This window comes from Podarcis cretensis, assembly GCF_951804945.1.
Source record: "Podarcis cretensis genome assembly, chromosome: 1".
Lineage (NCBI taxonomy): Eukaryota > Metazoa > Chordata > Lepidosauria > Squamata > Lacertidae > Podarcis > Podarcis cretensis.
Window position 1 is genome coordinate 105,008,395 of NC_137170.1, and position 23,109 is coordinate 105,031,503.

Genomic DNA, 23,109 nt, shown 5'->3' on the forward strand with positions numbered 1-23,109 from the left:
ACAAAGGTTTATAATATTTTCTGTACTGTGCAGAACTTACAGCAATATGTAAATAGTGGGACTTTCAGAATGCTCTGTCAGTGAGCTTTAGATTTAGCTTCTATTCTGCCTAGTCTTTTTCTTCTCACATTCTCAAGAGCCGTGCTTTTGCATACATGCATATTTTATCTGTATATTTCCCATTATGTTTTTGATATGTAAAGCCACATGGTGGCAGTCTTGAGAATGGAATTTGTTCTGATTGTTAATCTGTCTTCCTTAACTTTCTACAATCTTATTATTAGAATTTAAGCCTACCTCATACTCTGACACTGTACTTGGTATTTGCCCAAGAACAAAAACAACAATAAAAAACCCCACAAAACCACAAATAAATAAATGGTCTTGTTGAGGCTGAGTTTTTAAGTACTGTAATGTATTAATGCAAAATATTTCTTATATAATCTTTCTCATATATTTCCCATTATAGTGCTTGAAATAATTAATTACAAATTCTATTCTGTATTTTAAAAACCCAGGTGGCTTGAATATGAGCTTCCTTTAAAATGGTCCAGGATGCCCTATGCAGTGGTTTCTCTTTTGAAGGACAGAGAGTAGCCCTGTGGTAGTCTTGTTTATGCTAGGAGATGGCCCAAGGCTATTTCAGTAGTAGACTTGAAGTTGCAGAATATGTTCTACAGTGCATCACCCTGGTGACTTTTAGAAAAATATGGATGCACTTGTTTTTATTTATGTATTCAGTTGACATACTACCTAAAGTGTTCTGAAAGCGTTTGACAATAACATAAGTATTAAATTGCATTGTGCAGCATTCATTCAATGTAACAAATAAAATCTGAAGAAAAGCCAGGTTTCTGTTTCCACACATTTGTTATTTTCAGGGACGCGGGTGGCGCTGTGGCCTCAGCGCCTAGGGCTTGCCGATCGAAAGGTCGGCGGTTCGAATCCCCGCGGCGGGGTGCGCTCCCGCTGCTCGGTCCCAGCGCCTGCCAACCTAGCAGTTCGAAAGCACCCCCGGGTGCAAGTAGATAAATAGGGACCACTTACTGGTGGGAAGGTAAACGGCGTTTCCGTGTGCTGCGCTGGCTCGCCAGATGCAGCTTTGTCACGCTGGCCACGTGACCCGGAAGTGTCTCCGGACAGCGCTGGCCCCCGGCCTCTTGAGTGAGATGGGCGCACAACCCCAGAGTCTGTCAAGACTGGCCCGTACGGGCAGGGGTACCTTTACCTTTTTTAATACTGCTTTGAATACTTGTAACATGATTTAGTACTTTTGCTGGTTTTTTAATTGTCTGTTTTGTGAGTCACTGTAAATAAGGCAGGAGATATATTAATAACTCTTCCTTGTCTGAGTGCTGCAGACTCCACCTGATATTTATGACCAGTTATTCATTATGCCATTTATCTTTCAATGTGTGATACTTTTTTCTTTCTTTCTCATTTGCAGGAAGGACAGGGCCACCATCATCCACAGCTGTAGCTGGCACCAGTCAACCTGCCATCACCAAGACCACATCCGTTCTTCAAGATGGTGTCATCGTCACAACTGCAGCTGGAAACCCACTACATAGCCACCTCCCCCTTGGGAATGACTTTCCTTTTGTTGGTCATGAACATGCTCTGCATTTTCCACAGAACAGCACTTCAAACAACAACCTTCCGCACTCTTTGAATCCAAACCTCTTTAGTTCACTACCTATCTCTTTGCCAGTGAATCAGCAGCACCTCCTAAACCAGAATCTATTAAATATACTACAGCCTTCAGCAGGAGAAGGCAAGTCTGAGGTCACCCTCAATCCTTTAGGTATTCTCAACCCAAATGTAAATGCTGCTTTAGCTTTGCTCTCCGGTGATGTGGATGGGCAGGTGCTGCAACCTGTTCATTTCCAGCTGCTAGCAGCTCTTCTACAGAACCAAGCCCAAACAGCTGCCATGTTCCCCTTAGCACCTTTCAATCTGTCCATCTCAGATCTGTTACAGCAACAGCAACACAATCCTGTACCCTCAGTAACACAGATGACAGCCCCACCACCAGATCACTTGCTTAGCAGTCAGTCAGATACCAACAGAGCTGATACCCTGTTAACCAGTTCCCTGGGAAACCCTTTCCCAAGCTTTTCAGGCACAGACACTACTTCAAACCCCCTGCTCCTTCCAGCTGTCACTGGGGCCTCAGGATTAATGCCCTTGAATCCCCAGCTGCTGGGTGGTGTTCTGAACTCTACATCGGGCAACCCTGCTAATCATCCAGAGGTTTCCATAGCAACCTCCTCCCAGGCTACCACTACCACAGCCACTACATCATCAGCAGTGGCAGCACTGTCTGTCTCAACACTTGGTGGGACAGCAGTGGTGTCAATGGCAGAAACATTGCTGAGCATATCTAATAATGCTGGGAGTACATCTGGTTCAGCTAAACTCAACAGTAACTCTGTGGTGCCACAGCTACTTAACCCTCTACTGGGGACAGGTCTACTTGGTAAGTTAAATATTTTCACAGATTTTAAAAAAGGAAAAAAAAATGGTGGTGGGTGGGAACTTCTTTTTTCAACCTTTTTTTCAAAACTCCATTTCATTGCACTTTTTCCCAAAAACGTTTATGCTATGTTAACTTGCTTAACCATTCTAGTGAAAGACTGCAAATATAATTGACAGACATTTTTAAACAGCATTTTTAAAACCCTATTATTTAGAAAGTATGATGCCATCAAAATTCAACCAACCAATTGGAATGGCTTTTACTTTTTTCAAATCTCGTAGATGCATCTTTGGGATGCAGCATTTTTTTAATAGATAAAGATATAGATATATATTCAAGGCATCACAGGGTTAGTATGAGTAGCTGTGCAATAGATAAGCTTCCATGTCCATCTGAATTAAATAATAATCAATGTGTCCAATCCCTAGATTATGATGACACAGTATATATAAAGCACTCAGAGTACAGTCTTCCACAGGTTCAAGGCAATAGGCTGCCCTTCTAGCACTCTACACTTAAGTTCCCTTGCTTCTTGGATTCTCATTTTTTGGTAAGAAACCAATGGTTTCTAAACAACTTGACAAACATCAATAGAAAGTTTAATTCCAGTTCACATGTTTAAATCTAAGAGAGTAATATCCTAGATTTTCACATGAGGATTTTCACATTTATTGGGAAGTCCTTCATTGGAACATGACTGTACAACAGTGATATAAATGTGTGAATTGGGCCTGAGAGTCTGCAAAATTCTTGTGCTTCCTTTATGAATATGCCTACCTGGTTGTGTGTGTGTGTGTGTGTGTGTGTGTTCCGTGAATTGCTGCTAATAAAACATAGATAGAAGTATTATGCACAAGCATTTTTCTGATAAACACAGACCTAACTTGCTAAGAACTTGTGATAAAATTTGAATTCTGTGCCAGATTTGTTGCTTATTCATAATTCTTGTGCATTTTGTGCCAAATTGCTTGTGTCTTCTAAGTGTATGCTTTAGCATTACATAGGTGCCTGTAAAGTAGGCTGGTGTGCAAAGGATTGTGCGCAGAGCTTCCACACACCTGCCAGGTTTTCTCACGTCCACGTAGTCCTCTATTTCTGTTGTATTGTAGTTTTTGACGCAACATAAAGTAGTGTGGTCAGAGAAGGAAATCGAGCAAGCCTCATGCAAAGGTACATGTGTATGGGGGCCTTTTGGATCCCATTCATAAAAAATTAACCTCGCTTGCATCAACTAAGTATTATGAGATTGTAGCTTCTAGTTTTCCTTAGCTGGTTACGGCTTTAAAAAAAGAAGTGTAAAAGTTTCATTCATTTGCAAAGGCCTTGTGAAAAATAAGTCACTTAAATGTAAACAGTCTCTATAATTTGTGCCGTTATTGGTTTACAAGGTTTTATTACAGTATTAATAGTAGGAATGTTAAACATTCAAATAGGATTTTTTTTAAAATATTGTTAACAAGAGAGTACTTAAATGATTGTTTAATAAGCTGTAGAATATGTTGCTATTTAAGAAACGCCATGGAAGTTGCATTTAGTATATGCAAGGCGAATCCAGAGTTAGACTTCATTGTAAGCAAGACTGCTGGCTGTGAAAGAAATCCATACCTTGCATATTAGTTCCCTGAAATATTGATTCACTGAAGGGTGGGTTGGGAGGGAGTTTTATTCCACATCTTGTCACTAAGTGGTAAAATATGACCCATGTGTTACACCTTCAGAAAATTGTTGACTTAAATATCTATACGTTTGGAATTGCAGGTGACATGTCATCAATAAATACTACCCTTAATAATCATCAACTGACGCATCTACAGTCACTGTTCAACAACAATCAAATGTTTCCATCAAATCAGCAACAGCAGCTTCTTCAAGGCTATCAGAATCTCCAAGGCTTTCAAGGACAGCCCCCCATTCCTGGGCCACCTAACAATTCAAACCCTATGGCTTGTCTGTTCCAGAATTTCCAGGTAGAAGTTGGTTTGTTCTTTCAAGTTTTCCATGAAAAATAATACAAATTCCTATACTGCTTCAATAGTTTATTGCGGATTTTAAAGCAATGTCTGTATGAAGTTAAATCATCCCATTTTATTATCTCAGTACTTTAACATCCGTCGATTATTCTTAGACTGTTACATTGTGAACTTTTCACTTCTCATAAGTTACAAGGAAAAACTGTGGTACTGCTCTTCAGAATGGCAATGGAAAAGTATTTCTCTGCAATTCTTGGACCTGGTGTTATATTTATTTATCAATGTTTAAGTTTTAGAAGTCTTTCATTGACTTAAGTATTCTGAAACAAATCCCTGTAAATGCATTTTTTTAAATATCTTCCCTGTCATTGCTATCTGTGTGCATAAGTTAAGCTAAGAAAATGACAGAAAATATCAGTGGCTACTAGATCATAAAAGAGAGCTACCTTGTGCAGTAACATCATTATAGTACTTCCAAACTCAAAAGCTGGATGAAAATTAATGCAGAGGGTAGCAGAAGAAAAGCTTTTATTCTTTGAGAATAATAGAAAAATACATCATTTTGTTATTCTAGACAACTAAATATTTCCCTGTGTTTGCAAAAATCATTGCCTTCAGGGTGCTTTTTATCTTCCTCACATTGTGCTATGTGACTTTCTGGTTTTTTGCTTTGTTAGACATGAATCATGCATATATTTAATGTTGGTAACTGTTTAATGTAGCCATGACAAATATTGCTAGACTGCTTTTCTATGCAGGCTTTGATAGATAATACTGGGGGGAAAGCTTAGATGCAGATTGTGAAAATATCATAGTACAGCCTGCAGATGTTGTAGATTCTTTAGAGTTAGTGAGGGCAAAAAAGGAGAAATTTAATCCACACAAGATAGGGGTGAGATTAATTAAGAAGACTATTGTACTAGATAAATGATTGCAACTGGTCCTGGTTGGGGCTGCAAGAGCCAGGTTTGCCTGGGTCTTCCTTGGGTTTGGGTAGTGTCAGCATCAACCAACTTCGGCTGGATCGACAGTTACAACCCTATCTGGTGAAAGTAATCCTGGCCACAGTCATGCATGGACTGGTTATTTCCAGCCTACTGCAATGCTTTGTAAATAAGACTGCTGTTGAACAAAGTTTGAAATCTTCAGTAGGTGCAGAAGGGCACTTGTGGGGTCTCATGCTTTGTGCATGTAATAGCAGTCCTGCATCAGCTGCATTGGTTATCCCTTAGCTTCCAATCTCAATTCAAAGTGCTGGTTGTAACTTCTTACAGTTTATTTTAAAGGGCTCCCAACACCAGGTTCTACAGACCTCTCTATCTAGTCCCAGGAAATGCCCCCTCTCCCGAGACTTTGCCCTTTACTGATTTTCATGGCACATCCTTTTACCTGACTGTAATGAGTCGATGAAATCTGATAAAGCCTCTTGCTAGTCTGGAACTTCCTCTCCTGCTAACTTTGTTTGGCTCCCTCACTTCAGAATTATAAACAAACCCTAAAGACTCTTTGATTTTCTAATCTTTGGATTGGTCTGTTGCTGCTTTTATCAGTTTGAATTTTGCTGCCATTTAGCTATTCATATTCTATTGCTTTATTTTAATATTTTTTATTTTACGCTGCCTTGGGATGGCTTATTCTGAAAGACAGCTGGTAGATAATGTAAATGAATACATAAACAAACAAATGTTTGGTAGCATGAGAGTGAGACCTACAATAATGCATATAGAATATACGTACTTGAGTTCAACTGGATAGTAGATTGTGAACTTGGCAAGTGTGTGATAAAGGGATCTTCAAAGGAAACGTTTGCAGTGATGGTTACATAAAGAGAAAATTGATCAAAACGGTGGAAAACGCAAGAAACTCCATGCATGGGGACTGGGAAAACATTATCAAGGTATTCACTGAGGCTGCAATCTTGAGGGCAGATTTTGCACTTTAGATCCTATAGACTTAAACTGAATTTAAATGGCAGAAGCCAACTCCCCCCCTCCCCAGGGGGAGCAATAAAAGGAGAAGTAGTATCACCATTGTCCTCCCACTTTTTAAAGTAAAAAAATAAATAAAACTCCTAGGAAACTCACAAATCCAAAAGCATATTAAAACATGGAATAAAACAGAAGTTACATGAGCGAAACAGAAACATAAAACAAAAACTTACTTGTAAAGTATAAAGGCAGACATGCCCAGCAGAACACAAGCAGAGCATTGCCTCAAGCTCAGCATCTTCTAAAGGCTCTCTAGAAAAAGTGCCAAGAGAAAGGTGTTTCCCAAGAAGAGAGTTCCTTATGGCACTGCTGCCAAAAAGGCCCTATCCTAGGTAACCAGTAGGGACCGCAGACAGCAGAGGGCCTCTGAAGAAGATCTGAAAGTATAGGTAGGTTCATGCAGAATTCCAAGGAGTGTACGTGCTGTAAGGGCCTATTAGTAGCATTTCCCAGGGACTGTAAGGGTGACTTCCTCATATGCAATGTGTTTTGGGGTAATTCAAGCCAAAGGAAGGAATCAAGAATAGAAAAAAAACTGAGGTTGAGCTTGTAGGATTGGAAGCCTTACCAGGGCATGTAGTTGCTTTCTGCTAACAAGGGTATAAAAATACAGAACTTTTTAAGGCGAGCAGTTTAGCATTATTTGCTCCCCAGTAACATATTGTGGTGCACCTGCTCCTGTTTGTGGTTAGCTGCCAGATTTGGAGATTGGGCAGTGTCTTGATTAGGGAAAGGCATAGACTATATTTTATTTTTGTCCCCGTGTGTTATCATTCACTTCTAACACCATGAAAAATGAATTTGAATCAATATGAATAGTAGTTCTTCATGCATGCTTTTAGTTTTTGTCTTGAATGAAACGATTCTGACCTGAAATTGCTATTAGAAACCAAACGAAACCTGATCTTATTTCCCCTCCTTCTGATTTTTAAAGGTGAGAATGCAAGAGGAGGCAGCTTTTCTGAACAAAAGAATGATCAGTCAAATGGGGATGCCACCAGTTCCCGAGAGTTCCAACACCCCACTTCCTCCATTTCAAGATACGGTGTGCAACTTGCAGCAAAGGACAGAGCCGTCTGTAGGGCACCAGGCAAAGGACAGCCTCAGCCTAGCTAGCCCGGGAGATGGTTCAGTCGATGCTATCTACAAAGCAGTGGTAGATGCTGCAAGCAAGGGGATGCAAGTAGTTATCACCACTGCAGTGAACAGTACGACACAAATGAGCCCCATTCCAGCCCTGAGTGCCATGAGTGCCTTCACAGCCTCAATTGGTGACCCATTAAATCTTTCTAGTGCGGTCAGTGCAGTAATCCACGGAAGAAACGTTGGCATTTCTGATCATGAAGGTAGGGCAAGGAACACAAGGGGGGCACGAATATTGAAGAATTCAGAACACCTTAAAAATTCCAGTGAGGGGGAGGGCTTGGAATACTATAAAACAACAGGTTGCAACACACCCAAAAAACAATGGGAAGGGGAACAAAGCCCTGGAGGGGAAATGAACAGATGGAAGTGTGAGGAATTTTTAGACCATTCATCCCATATCCACAGCAGTCCTTGCCATGAAAGACCTAATAATGTCTCCACACTGCCATTAGTTCAAGGCAAGCAGCATCCAATACTGTTACCCCAGCGAAATTGTCAAAGTGATAAGATGTTGGAGGAGAACTTCAGGTATAGCAATTACAAAAGAACTATGATGAGTTTTAAAGAAAGACTAGAGAACACTGTGGAACGATGTGCACACATGAATGGAAACAGGCCTCAACAAAGCAGAGGTTTTGGAGAGTTGCTGAATGCTTCTAAACAAGACCTGGCAGTGGAGGAGCAGTCTCCAAGTTCCTCCAATAGCTTTGAAAGTTCTCTAGTTAAAGACTACATCCATTATAATGGGGACTTTAATGCCAAAAGCATTAATGGGTGTGTGCCTAGTCCTTCAGATGCTAAAAGCATTAGTAGTGAAGATGACCTAAGGAATCCTGAATCCCCTTCTTCAAATGAGTTGCTACATTACAGGCCAAGGACGTTTAACGTTGGGGACTTGGTCTGGGGCCAAATAAAAGGACTGACTTCATGGCCTGGTAAACTAGTAAGAGAAGATGATATTCACAACTCATGTCAACAAAGCACTGAGGATGGGAAGGTATATTTATACATGCATTTATTTTATCTTGTCAGTAACAAATGTGTCTCTTACACAATATTTTAATCTCTCTGTTGCTTTTTGGAAAGATATTATTGCTTATACCCTTTAATGTGCTGATGGAGTTTTCATTCCTATTTCATGACTACAATCGCAAAGGAGCAGGGTTGCTTTTCTCTCCTACTTGTGAACCTTACAGATAGCTTAGGGAAAGGACCAATTTACTTTTTTAAAAATACACAAAATGCATTTTGACAACTTACACTGTTGATGCCTTTTAAATATGAATTTATGATAGATTTATTTAATTCCCCGAATTCGTAAAAAATTGTACAACATTTGCATTTATTATAATGCATGGTAATTTAAAGGTAGGGACACGGGTGTCGCTGTGGTCTAAACCACAGAGCCTAGGGCTTGCCGATCAGAAGGTCGGCGGTTCGAATCCCCGTGACGGGATGAGCTCCTGTTGTTTGGTCCCTGCTCCTGCCCACCTAGCAGTTTGAAAGCGTGTCAAAATGTAAGTAGATAAATAGGTACCGCTCCAGCAGGAAGGTAAACGGCATTTTCGTGCGCTGCTTTGGTTCGCCAGAAGTGGCTTAGTCATGCTGGCTACATGACCCGGAAGCTGTACACCGGCTCCCTCGGCCAATAAAGCAAGATGAGCGCTGCAACCCCAGAGTCATCCGTGACTGGACTTAACGGTCAGGGGTACCTTTACCTTTTAATTTAAAGGTAGTTATCATCAACTTTATTATTGTTGCTGGTCCCCGTCCTCCCGTCCCCCCGTTCTACTGTATTGGCCCTAATGTAAGCCGCATCTTTAAAATTGGAGGGGGGAGAGAGAAAAGAAAAAATACCTGAATATAAGCCGCTCCATTCCTCGCTGCTCCTGGCTGCATACTGGGGGGGGGGGGGAGCCACGCTGCATTGCCGGCAGCCTTTCCCCTTCCTTGCTCTCCCTTCCCAGCCTTGGGGGAGAGGACGGGGGACTCTGCAGGGTGGGCATTGCTTTGCTGCACTCCAGGCACTGTTTGCCCCACACTCCTGGCTGCATTCTGTAAAGTTGCGAATATAAGCTGCAATTTAACTTTTCACGGTCGGAATTTGGGGAAAAGGTGAGGCTTATATTCAAGCCAATACGGTATTTCAAAAAGTCCCCTGACCATCTGGAGCACTTTTTATGGGGCTGGATAGAGGCAGAGGGTCTCCTTGTACACGTGGTCCTTTGGTTCCAAGCCAAAGCTAATGAAACTGTCCTAACAGAATGAGGTGTGTTGATCAAATCAAAACTCTACTATTGGTTGTACCAAGTTCTTCAATACCAGTGTTAAAACCTAAGGCCTGTGTTTCAAAGTTAAGTGCTTGTCTTCATATTACAACAGATGGGAGATGCAGCTTCTCAAACAAAACAAAAATATCAGCCCGCTAGCTTGTGTAGAAACATTTATTAGTAGATATTGTTACTACTTTAACAGCAGCCACATTGTGTTACTCTTAATTTATGACTTGTTAAATTAATGGAAGTTTAATGGATTTTTGATTTTAAAACCTTTATACCAAGAGGTAATTCCAGGAAGTTCATTATAATTTTAGGACATTCTGCGCATTTATTGTTTTTTCAAATAATTTTTTGGAGGAGAATCATATCAGTTCACATCCCCAGAGGTCTTTCCAATAGAAATATGCAGTAAAAATATTTTTAATAAAGGAAAATAAAACTAAATGTTATTAGAGATAGTGTTAAGGTGATTTCTTAAAAAAAAACAAAAAACCACCATTGATAACTTTGACTTCCATTGACAATTGTAACGTATATTTTATAATCTTCGTAAACTGCTTGAGTTTTTATTTACAATTAAGCAGTATACAAATTCATATAAATAAATGAAATAAATTTAATATTGGCCAGGAACTCTAGAACAGTTCGCTGCATGAACAGTTCATCATGATGACCTGTGTTAAATGATGACATCACTTGTGAATTATAAATTGGCTGTCATAAGTTAATTTCCAGACCTAGAAAATGGGGTTCTGTGCCAGCTGTAAGCATCTTTGGAATCTTTTAGATCTTGAGTCAAGAAGCTGCTTTCCCTGTACTTCTCATCAAAGGACTATTTAACTCTGTATGAGATAAGATATAAGTACTATGCTCTGGAGAACCTTTTTTCAGGGATTAAAAATTTTCATAATATAAGATTTACTAATGCAAAATGAATTAGTATCCCAGATTCATATCTTCAGATAATCTCTTCAGCATGATCGTTCTATGCTGAGCTTCAATATAGCTGATATTATATTTGTTCTGATTAACTTCAGATAGGCAATACTAGCATCAGTATGGGATCCACAGTTATAGATTCCATACAGTGGGGACACTGCTAGAGTGACAGCACTATGGTGTTGATCAGCAAATGCCTATATTTACCCTTTTGGAGTCCTCAGATCAGTTAAAAAGGATATGGAACACCAAATGCTCTACCACTGCCATATCACAAATGCTGTGATACATACTGATGTAAAGTTAATTGGCCACTCCAAGTTCTTATATTGTGCAAACGTTCAGGATAAAGGCTTTAGGTTTCAGTCCTGTTGCTCATTTGAAGCTCATAGCAGGAGTTTTGTTGTTGTAATGGTTCAGTTGACTTTATGCATTCATACAATGTATAAATTTGCTATTATTTATACAAAAAGATAATTGTCTCTTTAAGTTTGTGTGTGTGTTTTGTTTAAAAGAAAAAACACCAAAGATGCAACAATGAAGATAAACTAGTAGAATTTATTTCAGATTTTAAATGTTAATTTCATTGATTGGGTTGGTGAAATGAACTGTGAAGTTCTTGAATACCATCTGAAAAACAAAGTTATCTACACATAATTATTGTAATGTCATTTGTACATACGGCTGCACAAAACAAAGAATTTACAAAGTTCAATTAGAAATGAAATTGACTTGAGCCATCTGGTGCTGAAATCTATAATTTTTATTCCTTATTTCACAACAGCTGAACTCTCTTTAGTGTTGCCCAATTTGTAGTTTTTGTTGTTAATTACAGTGGACTAAATTGTATAGTGGAAGATTGGTACCAAAACAAAATGTGTTGCTTTAATAATCAATCAAAGATTAAGCATAATTGTTTTACAAACCACCTCATTCACTTGCCATTTAAATTGTGTAGACAGGTAAATCTTATCCAGGACTTTAGCTGATACAGTGCAAACCTTGATTGTTTCCACTAAAGTTAAAGTAACATTAAATCTGAGGCAAGTAAGTTGGGACTTCAGTTGCGTTAACCCTAAACTCCCTGATGATGTTGCAATAAGTGCCATGGTTAATCTTTTCCTTCCATCCTGCTCTGAAAAATGCCCTTTTTTAATTTTCCTGAGTGACTTTGGAACTTTTTGCCAAAAACCAGGCCAATATTAGGCAGTTGCTGCTATTCCTGCTGCCACCACTACCCTGATAAAACATATATCACGAGAGTTGTAAGCCAAGATGTTCTCTTGTGTTTGAGCTAGTCCTTGGCTCCTATGCAGTGTGGGACCTAGATGAAAGAAATGTTGTTACTAAAATGATTTTTTAAATGTTCATGTGTAGATTTGGCACTTTACAATTGCAAAATCATCCACATACAGAACAGATTTTTCATATGTAAATATAGATATGTAAGGGGTTTTATATGTGACTCATACCTGTGAGTAATGTTCATGCACTTTTTTGCATGTGTGCCAATTGGTTTGCATTCTATAGGACACTTTTACTGTGACTGTATTGTTCACCTTCAAGAAGCCCAGAAGAATTATAGAATTGTATTGTATAGAATTGTAGAGTTAGAAGGTATCACAAAGGTCATCTAGTCCAGTCCCATGCAATGCAGGAGTCTTTTTGTCCAGCATGGGGCTCAAACCCACAACCCTGAGATTAAGAGTCTCATGCTCTACTGACTGAGGCCTTCCTTGCTGTCTATGCCAGGTGGGCTTTAGTCAGTGTTGAAGTTTATTATTTTTGTTTCTATAATGTATCTGAAGGTGTCTCTGTTGTTGCCTTGAATAACTGAGTTTAAAAAGCAGATGAATGTTATGGAGACAGAAACCCATGGGATCATAGACTGTAAGACTGTGTATCTATCTGCAAATCATTATTTAATAACTGGATGCCTGAGCGAAGAATAGTTGTCTTCACTTGCTCTCATACAAATGACCAGCAAGTGGTAAATATAGCTAAGAACCGTGATACAAAGTTGTAAGAAAACTCTGAAAACCCTGAAAATGACTGACTTAGTGTTCATGTCTTTACTCAGGTGGAGCCTGATAAGTTGAAGACACTAACAGAAGGTCTGGAAGCCTACAACCATGTCAGAAAGAGGAATAGAAAGTAAGTATTCTATATATATGAAGAGTGGATTCCAGCATAGCACTAAGTCTTACATTCCATCAGTGCCCAATGAAATGTTCTCCCACCTGGTGCACCCAATAATCCTGTCCTAGAAGTTTTTCCCCAACCTCCAGAGCAGATTTGGAGAGGGTGTAGGTCACACGTGGGGAGACGGAAGAGGACAAGTCTTATTGCACAAGCAGAAATTCTAGCACTAATAGGATGGGTTCACATTATCCTAGAGATAAATGACACTCTTTACAAAGACTGAAGTTAATTTGAAAGAAGAATTGTAGTTTTTGGTGTGCTTACAGCTTCCATACGCATGCACACACACCAACTAGGAGTCAGTTGGGCTTGGAAGGAGATGAGACAACACAAGCCACTGCCTCTTTGCCCATCTTCCTTCTCTTCTCCTCTCTCCCTCTCTCCCCCCCCCCCCCCCCGTCACTAGCCAATCTGAGCTGGGGAAGCTCCTTCCTAATCCCAAAGATGGCAATTAGCCAAGCCCATCCATAGAGCTTGCCAGAGATCATGAAATTAACATGCTCCCTGATGAGCTAACAAGCTGATTAGTGTATCCCGTTAGTAATTACCACACTGAAAAGTAGACCACAGCTTTAAAGCCACTATGCATCTTGTAGAGAGGGGGAAAAAACGATACACCTTAACAGATTAAAAAGCAATGAGCAGGTGAGCAATTAAGTGAGCAGCCTGCAGAGAGGGCACATCAGTCAGAGGAGAAGCAATTAACACCCTTTTTAGTTTAGCTAAGCACAAACACCCCCTTTCAAATGTAGCACCACACAAGCAGCCAGGCAGGGGGCGGGGGAAGAGAGCTGAAACATTTATTTGAACACATGCAGTAATTAGACAAGAGGTACACCAAAATAAAATGTAGGCCACACAAATATGTTGTTTATATAAGGATAATATTTGAAGTTAAGCTAATTTTAGTTTTGGCTCTTTTCACATCAATTCTGCGTACATTGTATAGGACACAAAGGAAAGTACTATATCTGCATGAATACAAAAACGATACTGCTACCAGTTCTAACTTCTGTCAGTATTACTGTTTGCCTGTTACTGTAACGTTATAGCAAAATGATTTATATTTGTTAACTCCGGGGTACCTTAGGAAGCCTTTTATAAATAAAATTTACTATTTGAATTTTGTTTCATCTAATCTTTTCTTATATCTATTAAATTCAAGGCAATTGCTTCCCCAAATTCACAGGCAACCATTGCCAGGTAGGGCTGCACCACAGGAAAATAGTTCTCTCCCACACAGGAGGGAGAAGGAAGCTTACTGTGCATTCTGGCTGTTGAGTTATATCAGAAGGAGCTTTCTGACTGGGCCATGCTTTTAGGCCAGCCACACTGACTTCTTGTCTGCACTTTATCTCATGACGTGATGTTTTCCTTGTAGGGAGAGATGAACAATGCCTCGCTTTTAGTTTTAATCTCATTGCAGGTTCCTCTACAATCATCAGTTGGGGGTGCAGACAATGAAGATTGGTAGGGGCACCTGTAACTGCTCAGGAGATTCTATTTAAGATTCTCTCAGGACAGTGCACCCATAAAGGCATTATGGCACAAAAGGACCAATGTATTTCCTGGGCAAAGGCAGACCATGGTTACATGTCCACAGACAGCCCAACACATCTAACCTAAAACAAAGTGGGGGCGGGGGAACATCCCATATTCCTTCCTATTTTATTTTCATAATAATCCATTTGTGTTGAGTGAATCTGAAACGTTCTCTGCCACAAAGACATGCAGTCATTTCATGCAAACATGTAAGTCTTCAATTTGACCATTCTAGAAAGAGGTGTATTCTGCACCTGTAATATCTAATCATATTATCACTTCCTCCGGTTTCTCTGAAGAGTCCTTAATATTTCAGTCCTTTTTGTGTACAGACCACCTGGATAAAAGTGCAATATAAATGATGCAAGCAAGATTAAATGTTTGCGGGCCAGTTTTCTTCTGGCCACCGTGTGGTCATGGTGTAGTTGATGGGTGAATTCTGAAGAAAATTACACATATAGCACGACAGCTATGAAACTAAAACAAGGCACTAAAAAGTTGCATGTTAAGCAATTTGAAAAATTCTGAAAAACATCCAGAATAATTAGTTAGCTTAATTACTGTATGCTGCCCTGCAAAAGCCACCCAGTTATCTGTTTCTTTTCGTAACCAAGGGCCAAGACAGACAAGATTGATTTGCTTCCTGGATACAACATATATGTAGAAAATTGAATAGACTCTGCATATGCCATAATGTGTCTGTTTAATCTCTGTTGCAAAATGAACTTGTATGTGTTTGTCACACCTGACAGTGTAAATGGAGTTTCCACTATGGGTGCTATATGCACATAAGAAATTAATATTGTGCAAATGGCCCTAAAGTACATAAGCATATATGGAACCCTAAGATCCATAAAAGCCATAGATATCATGGAATATTCTGTAATTAGACTGAAGATAGAAGACACACTGTAGAAGCTTTCTTCATATTGAACTCTCCAGCTATGGAATAAATGCAGTGTTGTTCAGTTTGGGACTCAGGTAAAGCAAGCCATTGTTAAATTCTGCAGCAGCTTGGTGATTCTTTAAAGCAGCCTAAATAGTTGAATCATGCCTTTGTGAGAGGCAATTTTTTGGGGCGCACATACTGATTGCACATAGCTAAGTTAAAAAGAAAGATACATTATCCTCTTGATACCTGCTGCTTTGTCTCTCTCTCTCTCTCTCTCTCTCTCCCCCCATCACAACAACCAGTGCTTTCTTCAAACATCCACTTTAGCATTTTAGTAAAAATGTGATAATTCCATGCTCTGCTTTTGAGCAACGTGTTCTTTGTTGTGCAGTTTGTCATTTTAAAAGAAACACCTTTAAAAGAGGCAAACTAAAATACTGATTGCCCCATAAAGTTAATTTGCAATTCATGTAGAAAAAAAGATTGATTTTATGCCTATGTGTTTAGTGTATGCAATTTTTTAAAGTTACACTTTGCTTTTTTTGTTTTTATGCTTTTTGAGGCATAGGCTGCATTTAATCTAAACTGCTATATTGTATGCAATGGATGGTCTCCCATGGCTGAAAATCTGAGTAGAATGTATTTCAGTTTGCAGTTTATGTCTTTAAATTACATATTTTTAAATTGCATATTCTACTACAAAAAGTCATGGGCATTCCTGTAATTTTTTTCCTTTGTTTTTAATCCTAGAAGTGGGAAGCTAAATAATCATTTAGAAGCTGCTATACATGAGGCCATGAGTGAACTTGACAAAATGTCTGGGAATGTGAGTACCAACTGCAGAATATATAACTTATTTAAAGCAGCCAGGGGTGGGGGGTGATTCTAACAAAATGATGGTTCTATTTTTGCAACTGAACCTAAATCCTACAATTAGAGAGCCATTATAATTTCAGCAACCCCATAGAACTAGAAGCTACCATAGGTTATTCCTAGCATTTGATATGAAGACATGAGACTTGATGAAGTTTTCTAAAGCCAAGCAGGTCTGCATCTGTCAGTGCCTGGATGGGAAACCTCATGGGAACCTAACATACACCACCTTGAGTTCCAAAATAGAAGAAAGGTGGGATATATGAATGTAAGAAAGCAAGCGAATAAATAGAATGGGACCTTTTAATGACACCTCTTAAGTCTGGAACCACAGGCCTCATACTCAAGGTCCCTTATAGTGCAATCGAGTGCATGTCTATCAAGAAGGAAGTTCCTTTGAGTTCAATAAGGCTTAATCGCAGGTAAGTAAGTAAAGAATTGCAACTTGCAATATACGTAATAAATGATCAATGGGCCTCAGTCTAGCACACTTCCTCTTGGCTTGCATACAAATTGTTTGGCTTCATCACTCCTACAGTTGGGAAGGGATGCACATTTACAGTCGAAAGGGGCGTGGTGGTAACACCATTCAGGGCAGACTCTTAACGTTACCTAGCTGCATCACTGTAGGCAGCTCACTGTCATTCTGTATCCCCACCTCTACTATGGGAATAATTACTTGGGTCTAATGGTGCTCGGCACAAGCATGAAAATGCTTCTGTTTCCCAACTTGGGGTGGGTGCTGATTTCTCCTGACCTCCTATCTGTAGCTTTACCCCCTACTGCCAAAATCTGAAACACTATTCTTGGCAGGGGGAGGCCAGAAAGCCCCATTTTATGAATGCAGGTCGTTTATAGGATCTAACCCAATAATAAAGCATAGGTGTTTATAAGGATTATGGAGATGACGTATATGGGCTCCTTTGAACACAATGAAAAAAAATACTCTATAAATAACAAGTATTTCGTCATTATTAACTGGCTTCCAGCATTTTCATTGCTGTTGTTTCCTTTGTGCTTTTTTCAGGTGCACCAAATTCCACAGGGAGACAGACAGCTGAAGCCTCCAAAACCCAAGAGGAGGAAGATCTCTAGATAACATTGAATGTCTTTGTTACTGGTCCAGTACTTATTTAAAAAAAACAACATGCACATATATATATAATATCAGGATGGATAGAGTTCATCACCACAGGGTGCTAAACAAAACAGTGGTACAGTATTCTTATTGGTAAAGAAGGAGAAGCTAATCCAGATCTTCAAAAGATTACAGTGTGTGTATAGAACCCTTTTTTCTATAATACTAAAATTGTGATTATAAGAAATAGTCCAAATGTTTCTGCAAAATTTTCATTGTGTATATAGATAAAACAGAATTTCATGACGATATCTCAAATGTAAATAATGTACAATATTGTCATGTACAAGCGTACCTAATGCACACTTTATCTTTTATTGTACAAAAAAATAGTGTACAAAATTCTTTGGTTTCTATTGAGTACACATACAAGAGACTACCAGTGTAAAGTGATAAATAAAAATACAGCCTAAATGCTTTTATATAATAATGTAAAAGATGCTGTTTTTGTATTTAACAGCAGTTGAAAAGGCATGATTATGTAATACCTTAATTATGACATAACACTTCTCGCCACTGAGTGTTCATTTATAGTGTCTGTTTGGAATGAACCTTGCCTGGAAGTGTGCTGTACTCCATTTAAGGTCTCTGTAGGAGAGTGCAACCTTGCAGATTCCTAAAGGGATGTGGGATTGCAGGTCAAATTAAGAAGTCAAACACTGCAACTGCTGGTTGCATTTTTATTATTATTTGCCTGAGTTTTAAAGTAGAATGCTGTAGATTTTTTTATTAAGAATATTTAGATAGAATATTTTTAGTCCGCCATTGCTTTAACAGAGTTTCATAGCCACCTGTTTTTAAAATCAAGTTCATCTTATACCACCATTTCTTTTGAACCCCTTCATAGCCTAAATTGGCTAGCCCAATATTTTGAAACGGGGGACATGATTGATTTTAATGTATGGGAGCAAAAGCCCAGTTTTAAGAACCATGCTCATTGCTAATTTTGTTAATTGTCAGACCTTACAGTTCAGAAAAAAGTGTTCCTAAAATTAAAGAAGAACTTTCAGTGGCCAGTTGTGCCTGGGTGTTTTTATGGAGTTCAGTGGGACTCTCTCAGCACAAGTGGTCACTCAATCACCCTACTGCTGATACTGATGCCCACTGGCCAGTATTAATATTCTAGAGCTGAAAGGTGGCTTACAAAACTACTAGCAGCACTGGCCAGGATCCAAAGAACTGCAGAACTAGTTCTGTGCACCCAACAGGCCTGTGTTTCTTGAATAGAAAATCTCCTTCCCAACCATATGGGTAGCAAACCACTTCTGAACCTGAGTGGACTTACAAAAACAGTTTGTGATACAGTGTGGGGTCTCTTTTTAAGAGGATATTTGTGTCAAAAAGAATCCAGCTAGGCACACCCAAATCTTTGGATGTACCTTAAAGGTAGCTCTTTGGATCCCAGCCAATGATTTTATCAGTATTATGTAACATATCAGATTTATTTTATTTAATAAGAATTATTTATACCATTAACAGATTCTTATATATATATAAATTTATATGAATTTATATATATATATTTATATATATACATATAAATGTGGCAGAAATGTGCAGGTTGAATCTATTAACCAGATTATTTATGTTATGTTAAGTTTGAAAGAAATGTGAAACGTGCGTTAGAAAGCTGATCATACACTACACAAACCTAAAGCCGCGAGGCATTCTCAAAATACCAGTATCTTTAAAAGAAAGTGTCACTTTCAGTGTTGATGCTGCATGTGGCAGCAGTGGCCCTCCCCTTCTCCCCAGCCAGCCCAAAACATATTCTCTGTTTGCCATGCCTGGGCCCAAGATGGAGTCCTTAGGACCACCTTCTACCTCTTCATCTGGGAAGCCACCATTGTGTTTTATTCTGGAACTTTGTTCCTTATAATGGCCTAGTTACCTCTCCTAGCAAAGACTGCTGGTAATTGGCACCATCCATGGCTGGTAACCAAAATCTAGTGCTTACACAAGGAGTATTCATTCCCTGCCCACGTCACCTACTCCATTTTCCTATGTGACATGAGCCCCATTAGCCCCAGAAGGATCTGAGGGAGCAACATGCCCATGATCCGCTCTCCTGTGCCAACGCACATAGCACTACCCCTGGGCTAGAGGACTTGCTCTTATCACATGTGGACCCAGCCCTTCTCCTTTTTTTGCCACACCCCAACCCGAGGGAATGCAATTAGCTACACTAAGCTACAGTGGCCTGGAGACAGAAACCCTTCCTTCTGCTGGGTAGGTTCATTTTGTCTTTTGTGTAATGGCAGGGCAGCCTGCCATAATCCTACATGAAATCTCATGTGAAGTGATCTTTTGTGTAGTTTAGTTAGCACTCTCTTTTTTGTTTTTGTTTTGTTACGAGTTGATGTGTTTGTTATGTTTAAAGAGTTAATGTCCATTTTTCGTACCAGCCTGCTTTCTGCTCTCGTCTAAACAGATGTTTCTATTCATGAATACTCATGTGTGTGTGTATGTTTGGGTGAGTGGGTGTATGTTTATATTTAGTTCTTCCCCCCCCCCTCCCCGAGTTATTATTTTTTTTTTGTCCCTAAAACTGAATTTGTATTGACCAACCCTTCTTTTGACATTTTTAACGAATTAGGTTTGTACTTTTCTCACCAATGTATACTTTACATTAGTAGACTATGTAAAGTATTTTTGTGCACTTGATTTCATTGGTTAATATTGGCATTGATGTGGGTGCTAGGAATAGTTTGTTTCAGTCCATATAGATTTTTTTTCTTCCTCTTTAGAGTTTTTATGGTTTTATGTAAGCAGTTAATGTAAATATTGTGAGCATTACAGGTCATGCAGTGTTGTAACATTTTTAAAAATGTTGCACCTACTTTACAATTAAAACGCTGGTCACTCGTACTTGAATTTTGCCCATAGAGCCATTTCTTTCTCTTTGCATTGAAGCATAAATTACTTTTTTTATTGAGGCCCAACCCTTCTTTCTACGCTTATTTTTTTTCTTTAACAAATCTATATTTTTCTAACAGAAGATTTTAACATTTAATTTTTTTTTTTTGCCAACTTTCTAACTTATGATGAGATACTCCTATATTTAGAGAGTGAGAAAATACCCTCATTTTGGAAAGTGGAATAATTGAATTCTGCAACTTGGCCCAATGACAGAAATCACAAGTGGGACACTAAAGTTGGGCCCCATAAGATTAATTAGCCTCTCATTAGATCAATTAGTGGATGTTTGTGTGGTGTTTTGAGGATATAAAGTGGTAACTATCCTCATGTGTCTATTTATTTATTTATTCTTGGTGGGTTGTGATAAAATTATATAAAAATCAAAGGAATTATTCTTCTTTCTATCATGGAGCTTTATGAACACCATATAATTATTTCTATTTATGAAAAGGGTTTAGTTCCTAAAACCAATTATTTAGGCTGAAAGTGATTGCTGACAGTAGTTATGAAAATAATATCTAAAGGGGAAAGTTAATACATGTCCCATATCAATTATGGCCACAGCCTAAGTTTGGGGTTTTGATTTATAGTTTTATATTTAAATTTACCAATGCCATTGTGCATACAACTTGCTAATAACGCAATATTACTGTGGATTCCCTGAATATTAATGGTATAAAGTATCATGGTGGACTGAATTACCTTTTATTAGCTACAGTTTGTATTTTGCTACATAGGGTTTTTAATATGAATATTCCAGAAGAGCAGTAGCATAAGAATGCTTTTCTATTTTAAAAGAACCCCATTCTAGTCTTACTAAGAGTTAGATTTTTAAAAAAAGAAACAATATCAGTTTTGTAAAAATTTGATAAAATTGTCAATATTATGATTAAATCACACAAAAAGCCTCACTGTTATGTTCTCTTCCGGAAGGGGGCCATGTCTGCACAACACCAGTCTGGGAGGGGGTACATGTCCCTGACTTAAAATGGGGTGTATGTTGTACTATTTAAAAAAACAAACCATAAAATTAACACTGAGTTAAATATATAATCCTCAGATAATTTGCTTATGATAGAAAATCTGGGACACAGCACTCAGGTCTTCTGTTGTGTCCAGATGTTAATAAAGATGTCAACTCATAAAATACTGTATCCAGCAGGTCCATTTAGAAATAAGATTGCATGATGGCTGTATATTCTGCACTGGTCATCTGTAGTTAAAACAGAGAATTCTCAATTAATTCCCCTGCGACTGGGCGTATATTTGTGAAGATCATAGTTGTCTTGAAACTGATCAAAAAAACCCAAAATGCATTATTTTGTATCTGCGATCCATTGCATCCTACACATTTTAGGCATTTTAAGAACCTGTGCATCCTACACATTTTAAGAACCTGTTACTTTGACAGCTAATAATCAATGAAGCTGTGCAGCAAGCATGGTAGTTACATTTTACTTGATTGGATAATAGGTCCATTTAATTTAGCACCAACAGTGACCCACCAGATACCCACAGGAAGCTCACAGGACTTGATGGAAAGTCCTATTGGTCCCTGATCTAGCATGTTTCACCTTCTGATGTTCCATTTTAAAGCTTTTTTTAGGGGGGTGGGGAGAATTATAGCCATTGAAAAATAAATCTTCTGTGAATTGGTCTAATACTCTTTTAAAAAGCCATATAAGCCAGCACCACATCTTTTGGCAACGAATTATGTGTTACTTGAAGAAATACTTATTTTTGCTTGCCCTTAATCCATTTTGTTCAGTGACCCCCTATTCTAGTATTTTGATGCTGTAGCAGTAGGGAGACACATTCTAGAATTTGAAAGAATTGTGCTAGTTTAATATATCTGAGTTTTGAAATGGTTGACTAACCCCATTCTACCTAACCTTAAAGGTATTTGCCAGTCCTGATGATGTATCAAAAAGTGTGGATCAGCAGAAACTCCTATCCCAATGTCCATTGCCTCCATAATACTGGATATATCCTTACCCAAAACACTGGCATCAGCCTTGCTACAAAGATTGTCTATTACTCACTGAGAAAAAGGAGGACTTCTAAATGCAAAACTAAAACACTAAGTTATTTATTTCTCATTAAAACATCCATGGAAAGCATATGAAGCTTTTGATGTCTCTAATTAAAATGGATTTGCTTTCCAATTGTACAGACGAAAAACACAAGAAAGTGAGATCTAGCTACCTTTCCCCTCTCAATTAATTGTGGGGGGGGGGGGGGGGAGGGAGAGTTCAGGTGGATTTTATTATAAGCCGCAGAGTAATCTACTGCTGTGTTTTGAATTTATGGTGTAACTTATTAGATAAGAAAGCAATAAAGAAAGAGGTCATAAATACAAAATGGATAAAAGGAAATCTGCAATGTGCAAGTGTGCCAAAGATTCATTCTCAAGTTCATATCATTCAATTATAGACACCACAGGACTGAAAAAATTAAGCTGTGCCAATACACATTATCCAGATATTTTGGTTCTAGTTCATCCCTCCACCCTCTACAAATGGACATAATCTTCCTCATTCACTTTAAGGTTGAGAACACATTTGAAATTAACATTCAGTGCTTTCCCAATCATGAAGTAAATGAAGAAAGCCGTACTCACAAATGAACTCAGCATAGAGTTCAATAGATTTGAATTGGGCTGAATGTCTCCTGGAATTAATTTCATATCCCAACAACGAGTTGCAGATCTTTTTGAACTACTAGTGTACATAAGATTCCTTT

The 23,109-nt window shown here is 38.6% G+C and overlaps 1 protein-coding gene across 4 annotated transcripts in view; it reads left to right on the forward strand.

The window, feature by feature from the left end:
* Nucleotides 1-20,752, forward strand: part of MBD5 (methyl-CpG binding domain protein 5) — a 105,687-nt gene extending 84,935 nt beyond the window's left edge. For 3 of the 4 annotated variants that reach the window (XM_079992971.1, XM_079992970.1, XM_079992969.1), the window contains 6 exons: nucleotides 1,448-2,479; nucleotides 4,238-4,446; nucleotides 7,372-8,580; nucleotides 12,882-12,955; nucleotides 16,188-16,263; nucleotides 17,338-20,752. In XM_079992971.1, the coding sequence (XP_079849097.1) occupies nucleotides 1,448-2,479; nucleotides 4,238-4,446; nucleotides 7,372-8,580; nucleotides 12,882-12,955; nucleotides 16,188-16,263; nucleotides 17,338-17,409 (2,672 nt within the window). In that variant the 3' untranslated portion in view covers nucleotides 17,410-20,752. The remainder of the gene's footprint in view (nucleotides 1-1,447; nucleotides 2,480-4,237; nucleotides 4,447-7,371; nucleotides 8,581-12,881; nucleotides 12,956-16,187; nucleotides 16,264-17,337) is intronic. The other variant, XM_079992972.1, reaches the window with a different exon arrangement.
* Nucleotides 20,753-23,109: the final 2,357 nt, after the last annotated feature.